This window comes from Petromyzon marinus, chromosome 1, assembly GCF_048934315.1.
Source record: "Petromyzon marinus isolate PM22_M1 ecotype Great Lakes invasive population chromosome 1, UKy_Petmar_22M1.pri1.0, whole genome shotgun sequence".
Classification (NCBI taxonomy): Eukaryota; Metazoa; Chordata; class Hyperoartia; order Petromyzontiformes; family Petromyzontidae; genus Petromyzon; species Petromyzon marinus.
The window spans coordinates 20611949-20631856 of record NC_133667.1 but is presented as its reverse complement, the minus strand read 5'-3'; the positions used below and the strand labels follow the sequence as shown (position 1 = coordinate 20631856).

The 19908-nt window shown below is 38.1% G+C and overlaps 1 protein-coding gene across 4 annotated transcripts in view; it reads left to right on the top strand.

Annotated features, from left to right (window-relative positions):
* The window catches only part of LOC116951546 (GON-4-like protein), a 63928-nt gene extending 44657 nt beyond the window's left edge, over positions 1–19271 (top strand). For all 4 annotated transcript variants that reach the window (XM_032970285.2, XM_032970372.2, XM_076065388.1 and 1 more), the window contains exons 21-26: positions 5146–5289; positions 7738–7824; positions 8349–8462; positions 11362–11993; positions 15191–15293; positions 17805–19271. In XM_032970285.2, coding sequence (XP_032826176.2) covers positions 5146–5289; positions 7738–7824; positions 8349–8462; positions 11362–11993; positions 15191–15293; positions 17805–17969 — 1245 coding nt within the window. In that variant the 3' untranslated portion in view covers positions 17970–19271. The remainder of the gene's footprint in view (positions 1–5145; positions 5290–7737; positions 7825–8348; positions 8463–11361; positions 11994–15190; positions 15294–17804) is intronic.
* The last annotated feature ends 637 nt before the right edge of the window (positions 19272–19908 follow it).

Genomic DNA, 19908 nt, shown 5'->3' with positions numbered 1-19908 from the left:
CATTTTACGTCTATGTATATTGTGTAGATAGAGTTTTACTCATAAATTGTAAACCTAGGTCTTTTCATGTGTTTATGGTTGCTTTATATGATAACATGTCACCTATCCTTTTCATGTAACACTTTAAAAATCAGCGAAGGGGCTATATAAATAAAATGTATTATGAAACAAAATGCAAAACCTATTATGTAAAGAAAGTACATAGTTTAGTTTGTATTCAGTGTCGACTGGGCACTTCTTGGCTTGTCTCGTATTCATTAAATGGAGCATCTCTTGTCACTGTCCAGCAATAATCTACAAGCATTGATGAGCAGAGCAAACAGCAGCAGTACTTCGTGTATCCAGTCTGCAGACCAAGCAAGACAGCAACCACCTTCAAATCGCCACAGAGCTGCCACTGATGTTGGTCATAGTGTATGCTCCTCAAAAGTTTCATGTTGTCATAGGTTTCCTTCATATGTACTGCATGACCAACTGGAATTGATAGCAAAACCTTGCCATTATGCAGCAAAACAGCTTTAAGACTCCTCTTCGATGAATCAATGAACAGTCTCCACTCATCTGGATCATGAACGATGTTGAGGGCTTCCATCACACCATCGATGTTGTTGGAGGCTACAAAATCACCTTCCATGAAGAAGAATGGGACCAGATCCTTTTAATGGCCACGGAACATGGAAACCCTAACATCACATGCCAGGAGATTCTACTGCTGCAGTCTGGAGCCCAACAGCTCTGCCTTACTCTTGGGTAGTTCCAAATCCCTGACAAGGTCTTTCAGTTCACCTTGTGCTATGAGGTGTGGTTCAGAGGAAGATTGGAGACAATCTGGGTCATGTGACCTTGACGGTTCAGGACCAGAAGTTTCATCCTCTTCCTCATCTGACTCAAGTGAGAATGATTCTGGTGCATCAGGAATCGGCAGTACTCCGTGGGGTACTGGGCGTATAGCTGATGGAATGTTTGGATAATGCAGTCCACTTTTTCTTCTTTGACACACCTTTCCCAACTGGAGGTGCCATGCATAAGTTACAATTGCTGATATTATCTGTTGGCTCTCTCCAAATCATTGGCACTGCAAAAGGCATAGATTTCCTTTTCCTGTTCAACCACTGGCGAAGATTTATTTGCATAAGTGTTGCAGCATATGTATGGGGCCCACATCTTGTGCTGTTCTCCAATTTTGCAGCCAAAATAAAGGTGATAGGCTTTCTTAATCATAGTGGTTATACTCGATATTGTGGCACAAAAGTCACTTCACAATCTTAGCAGAAGTTATCTGCTTTGTTAACACAAGTACGAGGCATCTCTGCTAACTTTGGCTAAACAGAAATGTGTCCCTTTGGAAAATCAAACACTGACAAATAAGAGAGCACGACACTTTGAGTTCGAGAGCTGATATAGGGCAATTTGTTCAGTAGAGGGATGTAAGCCTAGTTATGATTGCATCATCCATGACTTATAGGAATAACATGATGCAATTCATATTATGTATGATGCAATACCAGGTTCAGATTGCATAATTCATTATTTTGCTCAAAAATCAAGTACTGTCCAAACCCAGTCATAGATTTATTCATAGATCCAGTCAAAGATGTATTTTAGTTCTGGTTTCAATTTAGGTCCCCTTCCCGTTATAACTCACTTATCCTATGCCATTCCCAAGTCAAGGGTCGTATATTCTGACCCAGTAGCATATCTTGAAAACTAGAGCCAATAAACAATTTTAAGAATAATCTTTGGTTCTTTTGGTAAAGTCACGTAGGTATAAAATAAAATAAATCTCGACGTTTCGGGCACAACACAAGCGTCCGTCATCAGGTGGGAAAGCTTTTCCGAAAGAACCAAAGAGTATGGATTCCTGCAGTCACGATCGCTTTAAATACATTTTAAGCATAATTTTTATTCTCAGTGATCCAGAATTAGTCAAGTTGGACTACGTTTATTTCGGAAGCATTTTGGCTGTAGACCAGTGTAATCTGCCCGAATTGACAATGTGCTTTATGGTATTTAGTATTTAACATTGATTTATTTTTGTGCACTATTTTCGTTTTCTCATTGGACGCAGTTTTTAACCTGGTTTCTATTTGCTTCAGCGCTGTACTTCATCGCTCTGCTTTATTCTATTTGTATTGCTTGTATCATGTTAGTGACCTAGGTCAATATCACAAATGAGGCGATACAGCAGTGCCTCGGTTAACGTTTTCAATCCGTTCCACGAAATACCTGTTAACCGAAATAACTGTTAATCAAATATTTAAAAAAATCACTGAATCTGCAAGAGAGCTGTTTCCACTGCCAAAATAGAAAACAATGTAAACAAAGCCAGTCGATGTATAAACGCTCATAAATGGGCATCTCTGATTGACTTTGGGCATGCTCAGCCCACTTACGAGCACTTGGATTGGCCGAAATTGGCACCTGCGTGCATAACGTAAACATACCGTTAATCTAAATGTTCACTTTAGTCGAAACCATGGCGTGCTATGGGAGGTGAAATTTTAACCGAGGAACTACTGTCCTGGTCTTTTGGATTCTCACCTGGTTAACTTGACATTCAAAATGGTCTAATTCCACTTAAAAAAACACGCATGTTAACCTGATGCAAATATTACTTACATAAATTAAACTTTTTTTAGGAAAAAAAAAACCCGGCCCATACCTTTCTAACTGCACAGGGATGAAAATGTTGGTCATCGAGCTGCCACAACTGATTTCCCTCCCACCTGCTGAACTCTTCTCTGCAGTGTTGTGACCAGCAACTAAATACGAATCCTAATTCCTAAACACCACACCTTCTGCTTATTTCAATATAATACATTTGTGTTAAAATGAAGGTACACAAGGCATGCAACATAATATTTTTTTTTTATTTTAAAAGAAATAGTGAAACATCTTGAAGCTGAGCTCGTTTGGGAGAGCCTTTCTAGTTATGGGGGATGTCCGGCATACTGAAAATGTAAAAATACTGAAGAACCTTTAATATTGCGGGTTTATCGTTCACAGATTTGACCTGTCGCGGGCAACCTCTTTGTATACCAATTTAGCTCTCGCGGGTATTAGCTTCTGGCTTTCGCAGGTATATTTTACACGGATTTACTGTATCGCACAAGTACTTTATCATGGTGTTGTGTGACTGATACCGTGGTATGGGGCGGGTGAGGGACACAAAGCAATCAGTCGCACTTCTGTCTTTGCTGTGCAAGCATTTCACGGACAAAGACAAAGATCCCCGTTTAACATTAACAGACTGTTGGGGCACGTGCTATTAGCGAGTATCTGTGTGTCATTCCGACCTTCATGAGTGGGTGTGTGGCGAGCACCACGCCCGACCGCCTTTGTCTCCCCAGTGACGATGTTTACACATCGCACCAGGTACTCATTTGAGGCTGAGTCGACCTAGGGGAGGCCCAGGACCGATTCCGATAATCGTCACTGGTGTTAGGCGTGAGCGAGTTTCGAATTCTGGTTTTCGGGTTTGTAACGCAGCGCGCTAACCGTTGCACTACCGCTCTCCACTCGCGGACAAACAAGCACACACCCGCTTGGATCATCATCATCATCATCGGTAAGTACAGTATTTATAATACTAGTTTTTGTCTAGAAATGTTTTATTGTACAGGGTTCTTACGTGTTTATTTCAATCACTTTGTTTTTAGTTTACGTGGTATAAAGTACGGTACTTATTTCAGTTGTGGTGTGTCTATTATTGTTTGCCGTGTACCTAAACCCCATTACAGTATTTAGGTAAGGCTTAAATATTGAATATCGCGGTTTTGGCTTTCGTGGCACTTTTCAAGAATGTAACCCCCGCGATATTCAAGGGCCTTCTGTAACACATTGTTAAAGTGTAACTACAATGGCACCACGGTGGCAAGATGTTAACTACCTCGCCTGGTATACAGGAGGTCGTGGGTTCGATCCCGACCCTGACGCCTGCTGCTGCTGTATATTTTGAGTTTTCATGTTCTCCCCGTCATCACGTGGATTTTTCTCTGGGCCCTCCGATTTTTCCCTCCACATTTAGAAACATGTTTTTAAATTATTTGGCTGCTATAAATTTCCACGTGATAATACTCTTCGTTGAGCTATCATTTGTGGCCAGGTCACTGCTGAAAAAGAGCTATATAGATCAGTGGGCCTTACCTGGTAAAATAAAAAAAATAGTTTCTCGTTTTTAACAATTACATTATTAACACCTCATGCATTTAATTAATCACTTAATATACAAAAACTAAATATTTACAACATTTTTTTTACAATTTAATACCACTTAAAAATCATGACGTACAGTTTAATCCAAGTCACTTGCCATCACCGTGAAGCAGAGGTGGAAGATTGAGGATGCACTCGAAGTAAAAAGCTGAAGGTATAATTTTTATTACAAAGACACTTCTCAGTCTTAATGAGTGCATCTAGAATTTTGTACACAAGAGTAGCCTAGAGCTATTTTGTCAAACAGTGTTCAGGTCATAGTTTTTTGGCAGTCTGCACTGTGTGATTATTTATTTCGGCACCCTTTTCAGCTTAATCCACCTGCCCTAAATGACATTGCCGAGGTGAATGGAAATATCACAACTTTAGTTGTAATATTTACATTCACTTCTAAGAGCTATGACTTATTAATCACTGTTAGGATTATTTGGAAACTCTTATCTTAAGGGGTTTTAGGAAGTGGTGGGGGGGGTCCCCCTCCCTCTCAGTCCCCACCCCTGGGGGCTCTGGGGTGTCAACCTCTGGTCACGGAGGGGCGGGGGGAGGGTGGAAGGCTCTTATCTTAAGGGATCTTATGGAGGGGGGGGGTCCCCCTCAGCCCCCACCCCTGTCGGCCCGTGAGCGTGGTGGCAGATCAGCTGCCCACAGCGTCTTATTACAGCGCAACATCACCTGGGGGGCGTACATGTTTGTGAGGGGCGCACCTCTGGTTGGCTGCTTGCTCGCGGTCACGTGACGCACTTCAACCAATCCCCGTGCCGCGTTAATCACAATGACAGTCACAGAATGACAGAATGACAGACCTGAGGGTTTATATATTTATTATAACTTGCTTATATTTCGTCACAATGTTTAAAGCCTCACTTGTGAGCCTCACTTGTGAGGCTTTAAACATTGTTCTCACATGTATTTGATTTCATTTCATTTCAGCTGAAAACACAGATGTGGCACCTTATGAAAAACCATAATTATCTTCAGGATGTGTTCTCCATGTTTTTTGATCACTTGAAGCCACCAACAAGCAGAATGGATGACTTTGAGGAAGTAAATTGGACAGATGAAAAAGAGTATAAGGTATTGTCAATACATTACTTGACCTTATAGATGACTTGTGGCAGAATGTCATAATTTTAACAACATATGTTATTACCAATTTTTGAAAAAAACATGACAAATGAATTGAATCTTGTCTTCACATGCATTGTTTGATTTTGGTGCATAAATCTAGATGTGTATTAATAACGATCCATCCCACCTCCACTCCCCAGGAATTGAATGAATTGTTATAATATTGGGTGAAAGGTAGATTCAAGGATGAATGATTTCCCTAATTTTTGTACCATATCAGCGGTATTGTCTGACTTGTTTTGTAATGTTATATTGTGTGCATTCTAGTATTTTAAAGGTACATAGCATATAGGTTGCATACATCGTAAACAATTTGATAAATGTATCTTGAGTACAGCCTCGTCTGGAATTGTAATTTAAATCATGTATACTTTTCTTGGTGGGATTGACAACGCTGTGGAATTGTGGCAGGGGTCATGGAATCATGGAGGTCAGGCTATGTAGAGCCTGGGGCCTAGCCAGCCTATTGGAATTGTCATATAAAAAACGTATGGCGATACCTAGGTAATACATTTGAATATTCATTCTGGTAGATACCGGCTGGCACGTTATGAACCCCTAAGTTTATAGCGTAGCATTTACATGGAGCAGTTATATATTTGTGTGTATATATATCTTTGCCTATGCACTTAACTGCTCTGTGCATCCTGGTCAAACATGGGCTTGGGTAAGGACCATCTCCAAGCTGGCCAAGATGAGGCCGTCTGGGCTACATGGACAATGCATTTTAATAGCCACATGGAATAATCCAGGCTTTCTATTCTGGCCAGCTATGAACAGTGATGTTTAAGTAAACTAACTAGCTAGATTGCAATAGCATAGCAATATAATTCCATTATATTGCACAGCCTCTCTGTTAGAATCTATTTCGAGTGAATAGAGATTTTCACGATGAATTTCCCATCGAAGAATTGTGATTCCTGTAAAATTCTTCTCGGGTGGAATTGCATGAATGGAATAGTGATTCCGTGTATGAGTCACCCAGCTCTTATGTTGAGAGAAAAAAATCTATTTTAATCAATAAGCTGTTACATTCCTGCCGAATTCATTTAAATTGCACTCCCTGAAACTTCCAATATTCTCAGGCTGCTCTTTTTAGAATATAAACGAGCAGTAATAATTTATTAAATAAATCATTCCTCTTACAAGCAATTATGTGTCCCTCCTGCATAGGAACATGATGCATGCTGCCGAATAGGGCACAGTATTGTCACTGATTATGTTCAGTTTGTGTCATACTAGGAAAGGGGGGGGCTCATTCACCTTACCTTTTCTGCATAATCCCACTGAGATTAAGTGAATGATAAAACCATCCTCTGGTCTCAATTATCTTTCAGATAATAACGTGTGCTGTATCTGTCTTAGCCCCATGCGCTTTAGAAATACATTAAAGGTGTTTCTTTGCCTGATGTATAGTTTGTGTTTTCTCACTTAAATTCTGCCCTGCAGATAGCATTGTTTAATTCCACATTTGATAAATGTAATCTGATTTTAAATCATGTGCAATGTCACGCATGATTCTCTGCAGCACAGTTACACATTTGCACAGAAGTCCTGCGGATATCAGCATATAGTGTATGTTTCAGGCTGCAGACTATAAAAAGGGTGAATCCTTTGTTTTTACAATGATGTTGGACTTATTCCCTCTAATAATGCACACGGAAGGAAGCTCATAGCCCTGGAAAGTTGACTTCCCCTCCCAACCCTCGTGGAAATTTGCAGAAATTAAAGTGAAGAATGTCAAGTTGAACTGTCTAAAGTGCACGTCACTTTTCTTTTTTTTGACAGTATGTGATGCTCAGGTGGTAGGACATAAGTGATTTGACATTGAATGGCCTGCAGCCTGCCCACACATGTATACAATTCCACGAATGAGTCATATGTCCATTATTCCCAAATGATAATTATTTGAAGTCCTGCACATTTCCAATCCCACACATCCAGGCATGAGTGGTGCTTAGTGTTGTTACTAGGGGCAAAATAAGGAAAAGGTGCATCTTCTAATGTAATTGGCAGCAATGGAAATCAATTTGAGCTGCTCTTTGAATGAGTTGCTTTTGGTAATTGTATGTCATTGATTTGCTTTTTCAATAAATTACCTAAAATTAAAATGCCCAAAGTTTTCACATATCCTTTGGAATTATTGTAATGTGTTGCTGGAGTTGGACAATATAACATTGAATTTTAAACACTTGTAAATTTAACACAGCAAGCACATGATATGATTGAACTCAAAATATACCATGTATTGTGTATCAGTTTTAAATTTACCATGGTACTAGAAGGTTAGTTTGTTTTAAAACGTAATTCATTCGAAGCTTTTCACGTGACTTGTTAAGAATTCTGATATTTTAAAAAAAAAGCTAATTATAAAATTGACCTGACATTTTTCAGTTTGATGGATTTGAAGAAGTTGTTTTGCCAAAGTTGAAGAAATACAATAAAGAGAAGAACAAGGACGGTCCATCGAGCAGTGGAAAGGTGTGTTGTCTAATTTGGGCACCTTGTCCTTTCCGTGTACAGTCTGTTCTCAGATCAGACGGTAGTTTCGTTCCTGAAGAATTGCCGCATTATGAAAAAATCGCATTATCATAACTGACGATTCAATGGGAAATTAATGGGTTAGGAGGTAGTAGGTTTTGAAAACAACAACATGACGTTTTTCAAATAATATTTGGTAAAGTACATTCCGCGATAACACGTGAGATGCGTATGCAGGCTGAACAAAGACTGAGGCACGTGAGTAGCATTTATAAGCATAAAGCAGCATCCCGCCGTGTGTGATGCTATGCCGATGCAGCCGCATAATGGATTATTCCTACTCGTGCGACGTAGTTCTGTTCACTCAGTCGCGTAATATCCAATTTGCATCCGAGTCATAAAAAAATGTGTTTCCTAATATATCAAATTCGTGTTATGAAAACACTCGATATAGCAGGACGGACTATCCATGCAATGTGATATACTCTTTATGAATGAATATTTTTTATTTAATTTTTAAACAGGATGACATTTCCACTGCAGGGGCAAAGCCCTGCACCTGTACGTGTCATGAAGTAACTAACACCGAGCTGAAACCTAAGAAATGCAAGAAAAGGTGTCTGATTTGTGTAAACAAGGTACATTTATGGAATTCATCATGCGTGACCTCTTTACATTTATTCAATGTTTGATCTCGTGTTTGCTCGTTTTTATTGTTTGGTTATAGCTTTTTCCAACAACAAAACATTCAAGGGTACGTTGGTGACAAACTCATCATAATTTAATATGAATATATGACTATTCTTGAGGATATAAAATGACTATCTAATCTGATATTTTTTTCATGCTAAATATATTACTGTTTATTTTCTAACTTATTTCATGGGAGTGACTTTATTGAACAACTATTGAACTTGACTTTATTGAACAACTATCAAACTTTGCATCATCTTGCGATATAAGTATTTTTTTGTCTGTCTGTGTGTCCATCTGTCTGTGTATGCAACTTGCGACGGATTTAACTCACAAAATTTGGAATTTACGTTTAAGACAAAGTACCCAGATACCACGCGATCTAACCCAAAAACCTTTATTATGAATCAGTAGATACTACTGTAGAGTCTGTAGTTACGACTATAGTCAGTAGATACTACTATAGAGTCAGTAGTTACTACTATAATCGGTAGATATTGCTATAATCAGCAGATACTGCTATAGAGTCTGCAGATACTGCTATAGTCTTCAGATATGCTATAGAGTCAGCAGATACTGCTATAGTCAGCAGATACTACTATAAAGTTAATAGTTACTACTATAGCCAGTTGATACTACTATATAGTCAGTAGATGCTACTACAGTAAGTATATACTGCTGTAGAGTGGGTAGATACGACTATATAGTCAGTAGATACTACTACAGTCAGTATATACTGCTGTATAGTCGGTAGATACGACTTTAGAGTCAGTAGATACTGCTATAGAGTTAGTAGTTACTACTATAGTCAGTAGATACTGCTATCGTCAGTAATTACTACTATAGAGTCGGTAGACACTACCGTAGAGTCGGTAGATACTACTATAGAGTCGGTAGATACTACTATAGAGTCGATAGATACTACTATAGAGTCGGTAGATAATACTAGAGTCAGTAGTTTCCACTACAGTCACTATATACTTCTGCAGACTTAGTGAATTCCACTATAGAGTCAGTAGATACTGCTATAGAGTCAGCAGATACTACTATAGATTCAGTGGATACTATAATCTTTAGATACTACTGTAAAGCCAGTATTTACTACTATAGAGTTGGTTGATACTACTATAGAGTCGGCAGATACTTCTATAGAGTCGGCAGATACTACAGTCAGTAGATACCACTACGGTCAGTAAATACTGCTACAGTCAGTAGATACTACTATTGAGTCAGTAGATACTACTATACAGTCAGTAGATGCTACTATTGAGTCAGTAGATACTACTATAGAGTCGGCAGATAGTACTATAGAGTCAGTAGATAATACTACAGTCTGTAGATACTACTGTATAGTTAGTAAATAATACTACAGTCAGATACTACTGTATAGTTAGTAGATACTACTACAGTCAGTAGATAATACTGTATAGTTAGTAGATACTAAATTTCGATTTAAAGCTTTCGTGCCTGCAAGGATTCATCTTATTTGGTTCTTTCGGTAAAGTCACGTAGAATGAGAATAAAATAAAACAAAATTCTCACGACGTTTTGGCCACAACACAAGTGGCCTTCTTCAGGTGAAAGGAACAAACCTGTCAGGACGACAGGTTTGTTCTACTACTATCGAGTTGGCAGATGCTACTAGAGTCAGTAGTTAGTACTATAGAGTTGCCAGATGCTACTATCGAATCGGTAAATGCCACTATAGTCAGTAGATAATACTACAGTCAGTAGATACCACTTTAGTCAGTATATACTGCTGCAGAGTCAGTGAATATGACTGTAGAGATAGTAGATACTGCTATAGTCAGCAGATACTGCTATAGAGTCTGTAGATACTGCTATAGAGTCATCAGATACTACTGTAGCATTAGTAGTTACTACTATAGAGTTGGTAGATACTACTGTAGGGTCAGTAGATACTACTGTAGGGTCAGTAGTTACTACAACGGTCAGTAGTTACTACTACAGTCAGTAGCTACTACTAAACAGTCAGTAGCTACTACTGGGCTCAGTAGATACTACTGTAAAGTCAGTAGCTACAACATCAGAGTCAAATTTGACTAAATCTTGTTCAATTTGATGTGCTTCTCCATCTCTCTGTGTTTCCTCTCTCTCTTAAATTTAGCTCTTCTATACCTGATGATGATTGCTTGCGTTGCAATCGAAACGTCGTATGCTATTATGTAATTTTATTTTATTATTATTATTTCTTCGTGACTTTACCGAAAAAAAACAGAGTCAGTAGATACTACTATAGAATAGAGTCAATAGATACTACTATCGTCAGTAGATACTTCTGTAGAGCCAGATACTACTATAGAGTCAGTAGTAACAACTGTAGAGTTGCTAGATACTACTCTATTGTATGTAGGGTGTGTAGGTATATATGCCTACGCGGGGATACAAATATTTTTTGAGCGGGGGGTGTCGACAATTTTCGGAAACCTTTAGATCAACTATTTACCCCCCACTTTCTATAACTTTTTGGACTTCTGCAAGCCTCTTATAATTTTGTTGATGGACAAATGGGCAGACAAACGGCACGCCGGGCTTTCACAATAGCTTAGTATTTGTGTATGTTATGTTTTTACGAGAAGTTTTGAAAAATATTTTTCCCCCGGGCAACGCCGGGTAATTCCTGCTTGTCTTCAATAAAGTGGACTAAAGACCATGTAATGTTAACCAGTATGTGTTGGTATCACGTACACATTTGTTGAATCACTAAGAATACGTACAATTATTGTTTTGTGAATTAAATCCAGTCGGCTGAACATACCTTAGAAGTAAATGCAATGTTCTGGAAAAACTGTTTTAAATTAAGTACGTTTTCGTATGTTTTAGATTTCCGGAAATGTGAAAATTGGAAAACGTAAAGAAATTGAGCATCTATCTCGGCTGACTGAACAAGACCCTCCTACTCAAGTTACAGAAAGCCTCTCTCCCTTGAAAAAATCTGAGGGGTTTCATAACAACATAGACGATGATGGAAAATATTCTGTAATTTTACAGACTCACAAGAACACAGACTTTGCACAGACTAATGAGGCTAATTTTGACAGTCCTATTTTAGAGTGTCAGAGTATTGTGCAGACTGGACCAACTGTTGATAGTCCCACGAGAGACCATAAATCCACCCCTACATGTCTGCATAAATCTGAGAGGACTCCATCTGATGAAAAATCACTGAGAGTTTCACTGGACGCAAATTCTGCCGATGAAAAGACAAGTAAAACCCAGCTTGAGTCATGCAGTCAACCGAAGCAAAGCAGCTCTCGGAGAGAAACAACCACAGAATGTGCCACAGAAATTGTTCCGTCACTTGCCAGATCAGTCAAGGCCAAGGAACATGGCAGCGGCACTGTACAAAGCGGTAACAGCAAGCATCAGGCTGAGCCTTTGGAGCGTCTACATGTGGTGTGTGCCAAAAACAGCACAGTGAGCTCTACGGGGGAGCTCGTGGTGTTGTGGACCAGGTGAGCAATATGTTGTGATTATTACGTGTGAATGTCAACAGAAAACACAAGAAATCACTATCAAACACTAGTCGATCCATTTAGAGCTAGTTTCTGCAATATCTGCTTTCGTTATGGTGTCCACTGAAGGTGTTAATATTCGTGAAATGAAATAAATAAATCTCTAAATATTTTTCTGAATGGACCAATTTTACTAATGCATGCTAAAAAATGGAAAAAGCAAACTCAATTCGTCTCCCTCCAATTTTGCTTGGTAAAGCATCGCATGAGCATTGTGGCTTGGGTTTACGTGGGAGGTATAATTTGCAAATGAAACAGATTTCAATGCTTCATTATGAATTCTCATTATAGTAATGCTCTGCTCCTATTCTTTTACATGACCAGCATACCACGAAGGTTGTTAACAATATCAATATACTCGACTGTGATATTCAAAGCAGGGTATTTCCTTTTTGTAGACATATTTTTATAATGATATGCTGCCAGTAATTTCTAATGTACATCAACATGCTGTTATTTTATTTGAAACCTATTTTGAAACAATCTTTTGAATAAAATCTTTACTTGAATAGATGTAGGTTTTAAAATAATAACTTTTGCTGATTTTTGCAGTTATGTCTTATTTTCTGTTGCTTCGTGTTATTTTGAACATGTTCTGCATTACAATATTTGTTCCTCGTTTTCATATTTTGATACATATTTTATGCCTTGCAAAATTAGCTCAGTGAGCCAAAATCAAAACCTGGAAATGTTCAGAGTATGAAATATTTTACTAGCATTGGATAGGCTGCTATGACCATAATTTAGGCTGCTGCAGAGATGTGGCATCTCTGATGGGATTTTTTTTATATACCCGTTAAAATTGTTGACTTGCCATTTGGAGAAACGTAATCACTTATGTTACAGCCTGGCATATCTAGTTTCATATCAGGACTTGATGTTTTTAAGACTTAGTAAAAGGTTCTTCTTACAGGTGGCATTCACTTTATGTTCAATTATAATGCTAGAAATCTGCACAAATTGTCTGAAACCTTAAACAAATTGCTGGTAACCCAGCAGATTTTTTTTTTTATCGAGCAAATGATGAGATCAAGAAGGTTGTAACCAGTCCAGAGTTTGCATGCTTAAACAAATACTGCTGGATTATATTGGTCTAAAAATCAAAGTCTGATGGACTAAAATATCTCTCTATTTGGGTGTGGAGACACAGAAAAGAGTTATGCTTATATGCTAAACCTTTTCGATCAGACAAAGTGAAACCTTTTTGGTACATTTATCACTATTTGTGATAAATGGCCTTGTTTAGGCTGTATTATTTATTTCATAAAACATAGGTAGGACTGATGTGGTATAGAGCAGATGGTTGTTTTGGATCTGCTGGATCTCTTTGGCAGATTTATAGATGAGTGGTTCTACCAATTGCGCTCACCTGGTGGGGAACAACATTTTATGTCACCTGATTTAACTGTGGCATGGAATATTTCATTGTTAAAGGGTGGGGAAGAACTTGCTTACAAGGTACAAGTTAATGTTTCCTATACAAGTAATTAGTTAGTTGTGTTTTGATTTAAAGTTTTCGCGACTGCAGTGATTCATATTCTTAGCTCTTTCGGTAAAGTCACGTTGAAGGGAAACAATAAAATAATAAAATATATATAAAACAATAAAAATTCTCACGACGTTTCGACCATAACACAAACGGTCGTCGTTGTTTATATACCCGCTGATGACGACCGTTTGTGTTATGGTCGAAACTTCGTGAGAATTTTTATTGTTTTATATATATTTTGTTATTTTATTGTTTCCCTTCAACGTGACTTTATCGAAAGAGCTAAGAATATATAGTTAGTTGTGGTTTACGTTATGGATTTCGGGTAATCACAAACTTTATTGGTGATACATTTTCAGGCCCAAATTGGACCTTGAATGCCCTGTTCATGTTTATTGACAAATTATTAATGGCATGTGAAAAGCATGATTGTGTTTATGCACTGTTTGATGCAATTGATGAAAGCTTATTTCAAAACACAATTGCACACTTGCATGAAGTGTCCTCATAAGGCTCCCTGATGCGTCTATAATAAGTATTTCCAACTCATTTAGAACCTGATGTTTTTGATTCGTGAATCATCTTCTTGTTCCCATCACAAAAACAGAATGTGACGAACAAGTGTTTTTTTTCGCCAGAAGTAGAATCATGGCAGATGCAGGTGCATTGCACATGACAGACTTCAGCCTGTGGATTTTTACAAAGGCACTCCAGATTTGTGACTCAATGATCAGCAGCAGAACATTTATATACGATTGAAAGCATTTTCAAATTACATGTAACTTGAAAATGTGACATGTTCCCAAACAAAACGTCACACTATCGTTGTCCTGACTAGCTGAGGCTCCAATTATTTAAATGTTTACACTCCATTTAATCACTCAAAATAATGAAGGTAATGAAACTGTACTTCAATCCAAGGTGTTCGTATAAACAACAGCATATGAATAGTATTTTACAATAAACATTTACAAACTCTTTTCAGACTAATCCATGTTTTTTCGTGTGCTTATAAGTAGGTCAACATGTTTTCCTGCCCAAACATGCATTGGTATGACAGTTATTACATTTTGAGGCTCTATGCTAGTCGTATTTCATATTCTCATGTCAGAGGTCATTCCCTCCATAGGAGAGCTACTGTTTATTAAAGTGTAAATGTACTGTTCTAACGAGCAGAGGCAATGGTTATCTCCCATTTATAGCCATGAGCCATTGGTAGACATTTTACATTCATCTTTCGGGGTGAGTCTATCAATAGGGTAACTACCGTTGGCTTCCCTGCAAAGTGGTACATGTTTTATTTACCCCGGAGGGATGATGGACCTAAGTAAAACCCCAACGAGGATTTGGACTCTCAACCTTCTGATAGTGATCTGCTCTCTTTGCGGCTGTGCCACATGGCCAGATACTGTGTATGACTGTAATTGCTTGACACACCACTACTGGTGGAAAGCTTTAGAGAGCCGCTCAAGGATATTATGAGCTACTCTTCCAAGCTGGCTAGATGTCTTAGTAGTGACGGGAGTGCCAGCACTTTTTACCCCACTAAGCAACCTGTCGATCAAGTGTTACTGTAATACGCGTGTATTGTATGTGGATTTGCATGTGAATTTTGATGCAGGCTCATTTTTGCCTTCTTGTATTTCAGGGAAGCAGACAAGATTATTTTAACCACCTGCCAAGAGAAAGGAGCAAATGGAGCTACTTTTACTGAAGTAGCCAAACTGCTTGGTAATAAGAGCTCACAAGAGGTACAGTATTTGTGTTTTTTTATTAAACCTATCGCTTATACAGTGTGCATTTATGCAATAAATATCACACTCAAACACGTAAATAAATAATTAGGTAGTGTACACCGCCAGTTCGCATCGGATTAAACCAGCTTTGCAAGTGCATGAAGGTGATGGTCTCAGCCCAGTCACCATTATAACTGCACAAACAAGCCATATTAAATGTGGCTTTCCATTTAATTTGGCATATTACAGTTCTGATGATTTTTAGTACCTACTGTGAGAGTTATATGATATTTTTGCATAACGTGGCATGGCTCACTCCAAGTTTGAATGGTGGCATATTGGTTAGTGGACTGCACTCTCAACTCGACAGTCGAAGTTCAATTCCTGGTCATGGCTAACATCAGTGGCAAGTGATATCTGAACCGGTCATAGCTCCCTTTCAGCAATTTGTACTGACTCGCGTGGTGAAGTATAATCAAACAATCCCAATATGGCATATGGGACCCTTCATCCTGCAGAGGATTGACAAAGGGGTTTAAATTATTACAATAGGTGTTTTTTCATAATGGACTGGAAATTTGTCTGACTTTATGTAGTGTCTGTTTTGGTCTGTATAGCCTTGGGTTAATGACAGCTGGCTCTCAAGGCAATGTTAGTAATGCCATAGTTGTTTGCTCCTGTCTGTATATTTATTTCTAGTTGGCTGTGGTGTAGTATTATGCATATAGGACATAAGCTTAGTTTTATTTGGGTGGAGAAAAAATAATTGCAATTGTATAATTCATACATTTCGTTATACCATGTTTGAAATGTTTAAAAAGTTTGTAGCAATTACAATGCTTGTATGGCATAATTTAACAGAAGTGGCAAAAGTGATGAGTTTATTAAAATAAACCCTTTACCTTATCGTTGTGTGCACAGTTCGTGGGTGTGTATGTGTGCAGTGGAGGCTTTTAGTCCTTCCAAATAATAAATCATGGGTATTTTTGCTGTAGGTAATGTGATGTTCATGTGTAGCTTAACAAACTTAAGCATACAGTTTTTAACAAACTGTGCAATGTACGTTTATATGGGCAATGATTCTTCAAACATTCTGTAGCAGTCGTATGCCTTATACATTTTATGGAACTTCATTATACATTTGACAAATTAATATTAAATGCGATGTGTATTTTCTAAATCGATGAGTTACACCTGTTCGTTTTGCTAAAGTTATTTCAAGCAACATACCATTTACGTGTGTTATCTCACGCATCGATATATCAATCTGCTAAGGCCCCTCTTAACTCACTGACTCACTGTACACTGTCACGAGATTGACTCACTTGTAGAACCTTAAGAAATGAAGCATGCGTTAATTTACGGTGTGGGGTTAGAGACAACAAATCGGTGCATTAAGTAGCAGTCTTATTATTGGGATACTTGAACACAGTATTGTAATATATTGTTTGGGTCTTTCGGTAAAGTCACGTAAGACCCAAAGAATATGAATTCCTGCAGTCACGAAAGCTTTAAATCAAGATAGTACTGTAATATATTTTACCCATTGCCATGGAAATCCATACAAATAGAAAGTATAACTTCTTGTTACCAAGAGACCATTGACATCCTTCTGTCCAAAACATGTTTTGTCAGACCACATCTGGATTACGGCTTTTATCAGTGAATGTTTACAGATCAATTCAATCCCTCCGTATGAGTCTAATAAGAATGGCATTTATTGCAATAACTGTAAGTAATTAAACTGTACCAGATGTATCAAAGTCTCTTTACCAAATGTTGACAGTGGACACGTACTTGACAAAATATAATTTGGCCATAGTCTTGACACCGCACTTGAATCCCTAGCACAGTCGACGCTCTTCTGCCATCTTGACAACAAATTTAAAATACTATCATGGTAGCCAGTGGTGGAAATTACACATTCTAATGGTGGCAACTAGGTTCATGAATAAGCAAATACAAACACCAGGTGCTCCATTTCATTCTGTTGCTCAGGGATATTCTGCCATCTAGCCATCTCGTTTAATCATCAAGAGCTTGACCACGTATAATTAAGATTTAAAACCATAATAAAACATTCACCAATAACACTGGCATTAAAAGGATATATATGTATATATAATTGGTGACAGTAAAATACAATTCAGCACGTTATTGTGTTTATACAACTAGGTCTACCTTGAAATCACTACATTAAATAAAAGATGGACCTAAAGTAAGTGTATATTTTTGTTAAAGGTTAGATACTTTTACAAAGGAGAAGCCTATATTCATAAGTAAATTGTTTATTGGCACACCTTGTTTAACATTATGATCCATGTAACTTTACCACTGATATTCCTTTTATTGAAACACAGGTATTGAAACAGATTTGTTAAGTAACGCGTGTGCGTGTGGATGCTTAGCACATTGGCAAAAGGTGGGAACATACTGTATATCGATTGTGATTTGTCTATTGTAACCGCGTATCAGTTTTATTATGCGTGGCTTTAGTTGACTTGTTTATAATGTTTGTTTCTACAGGTGTCCCGTCGGTTTCGCGAGCTGGTCAGGTTATTTCACACGGCGGCAGCTGCGGTCTCTCCATGCCAGCACTCGGATGAGGAGGAGGAAGAGGACAGTGCTAGCAACAGCTTGGAGCCACTTTCCGACAGAGACTCAGTGGCCACAGATGATGAGATTAGCTAGCAGCATTTCGGAAGCCCCAGGTATACCCAGAGTATACACTGCCCACTAAGCAGGCAATGTATGGTATACGCTAGCAGCAATCGTGGCTGCTACATTGCAAGATGTATATTTTTAAGCGATTGATTCATGACATTCTGCATCACCTTAAGCAAGGAGGCTCGAACAATGGTAAACAGGAGCCTACAGCACGGAATGCTCCTTAGCAGGGAGCACACTGTTAATGTTAACGGATACTTTTCTAATCACACTTAACACGAATATATGGCCACATTGGCAGTAGTGTGCAAACATGAATATTTTCAAACTTACCACATTTGTCAATAACACTGCCTAATAACATATATATTTATATTAGGTTGAAATCTCAGTCAATGTCCATAAGTGTCCATAATTGTTTTCTATATTAGTTTCAGGCATTGGCCCTTTTCCAGTGCAGAGGAAAGGGATATTGCCCAAAATGCTTCTTTTTTATATAGATAGTGCTCTTGACCAATGTGATTTTTTATTTATTATTAAAATGTATATAACTTGCAAAGTGAATTAGTTTGTTCAAAAATTAAAACTGAGTTTCTACCACATGGAATGGATTCCATCAAACTTCCAAATAGTGCATTTGTGGCCAAAAGCATGTTAATCTGCTGCACTATTTCGCTCTTATACTAACTAAGCGAATGTTTTTCATTCTGGTAGGCTTTTGTCATATGTGGGCAGATATCTCATATATGTTAATGGTAAAGTCATAAAGTATTCATATTCCTGAACCGGATCCTCGCCGGAAGGTATAGTTATAATAATATGATACATTTATAACACCATTGAACGACTCAATTTAGTGATATTCAGCTCACTGTTTGGTATATTTTCCTAATTGCCCTTAAGATTGCTGCTTTTACCCTTATATGTTGTGAAACAACATGTTTCAGGATGGATATTTAGTCTGATTCTCGGTGCTCCGAGACCATGACAGGAAGCTGTATAATTTCTATGCTTTTCGAAATCACTAGATATGACCGATCAAAATATGTAAGTAAATATTGACACTCTTAATTTTTTCCCTGTGTTATAGTAATTGTTCATTTCTTTTTTTCGCACCATCTTAACTGTATATTTTGTGCAATATGTTTGGGTGAATTTTGGCAATGGTGTTTTCAATCATGTTCTGTTATGGTTGCTTTTTGTTGTACATATCAAGTGCAACCCTTTAAATATTTGAAGCACCGTTATGAATTGCTTATGTTTTGAATGTTGTGTATTTACAATTTTGCTTATTAAAGATGTGTGATGGTGCCATTTAAAATTGAAGTAATGTCAAATGTAAAGTTGCCGTTTCTTTTAGCGCTGCAAAAAATATATGCCTGAGCTAAAAGTTGGTGCTAAAGGTAAAATGGGAAAAGCTGGTCGGTGTATTAACTTGAGTAAAACACTGCCCAGAGGAGGTGGTGTTAATCTTCATTTAAATCTCAAATACATGCAGCACTTTAGATTTTAGACAGCCTGGTGCTGCCGTGTTTCATACGTGTTCATGTGACTCTAAACCTTGTTTTGTAACGACCAGTAGGGGTTGTTTTTTTTCAAAATAAAAAACTTCACTCCACGGTGATGTACGGGGCACCATTTGGACGCTATATTTCGCAGGGAGGGATACCACGTGAACCCTTAATTTCGCGGTGCACTACAAACATCCTGGGACGTGAATTTGCGGTGTGGTACAGATGACAGAATTGTTAACTGCACAACTATATCAATCTGCAAAAAAATGCGGATTGCCGGAGGACCTTGTCACCTGATCAGAAACTCCAGGAATCTGCGAAAAATTTAGATTTTAAGAGTTAAGCAATGTTTTTCCCCTTACATACAAATCGAACACATCGGCCATGTACCTAACTATCATCACCCAGGAATGTCTGTCCTTAATTGTCGTGACGTCACTGCACATCGA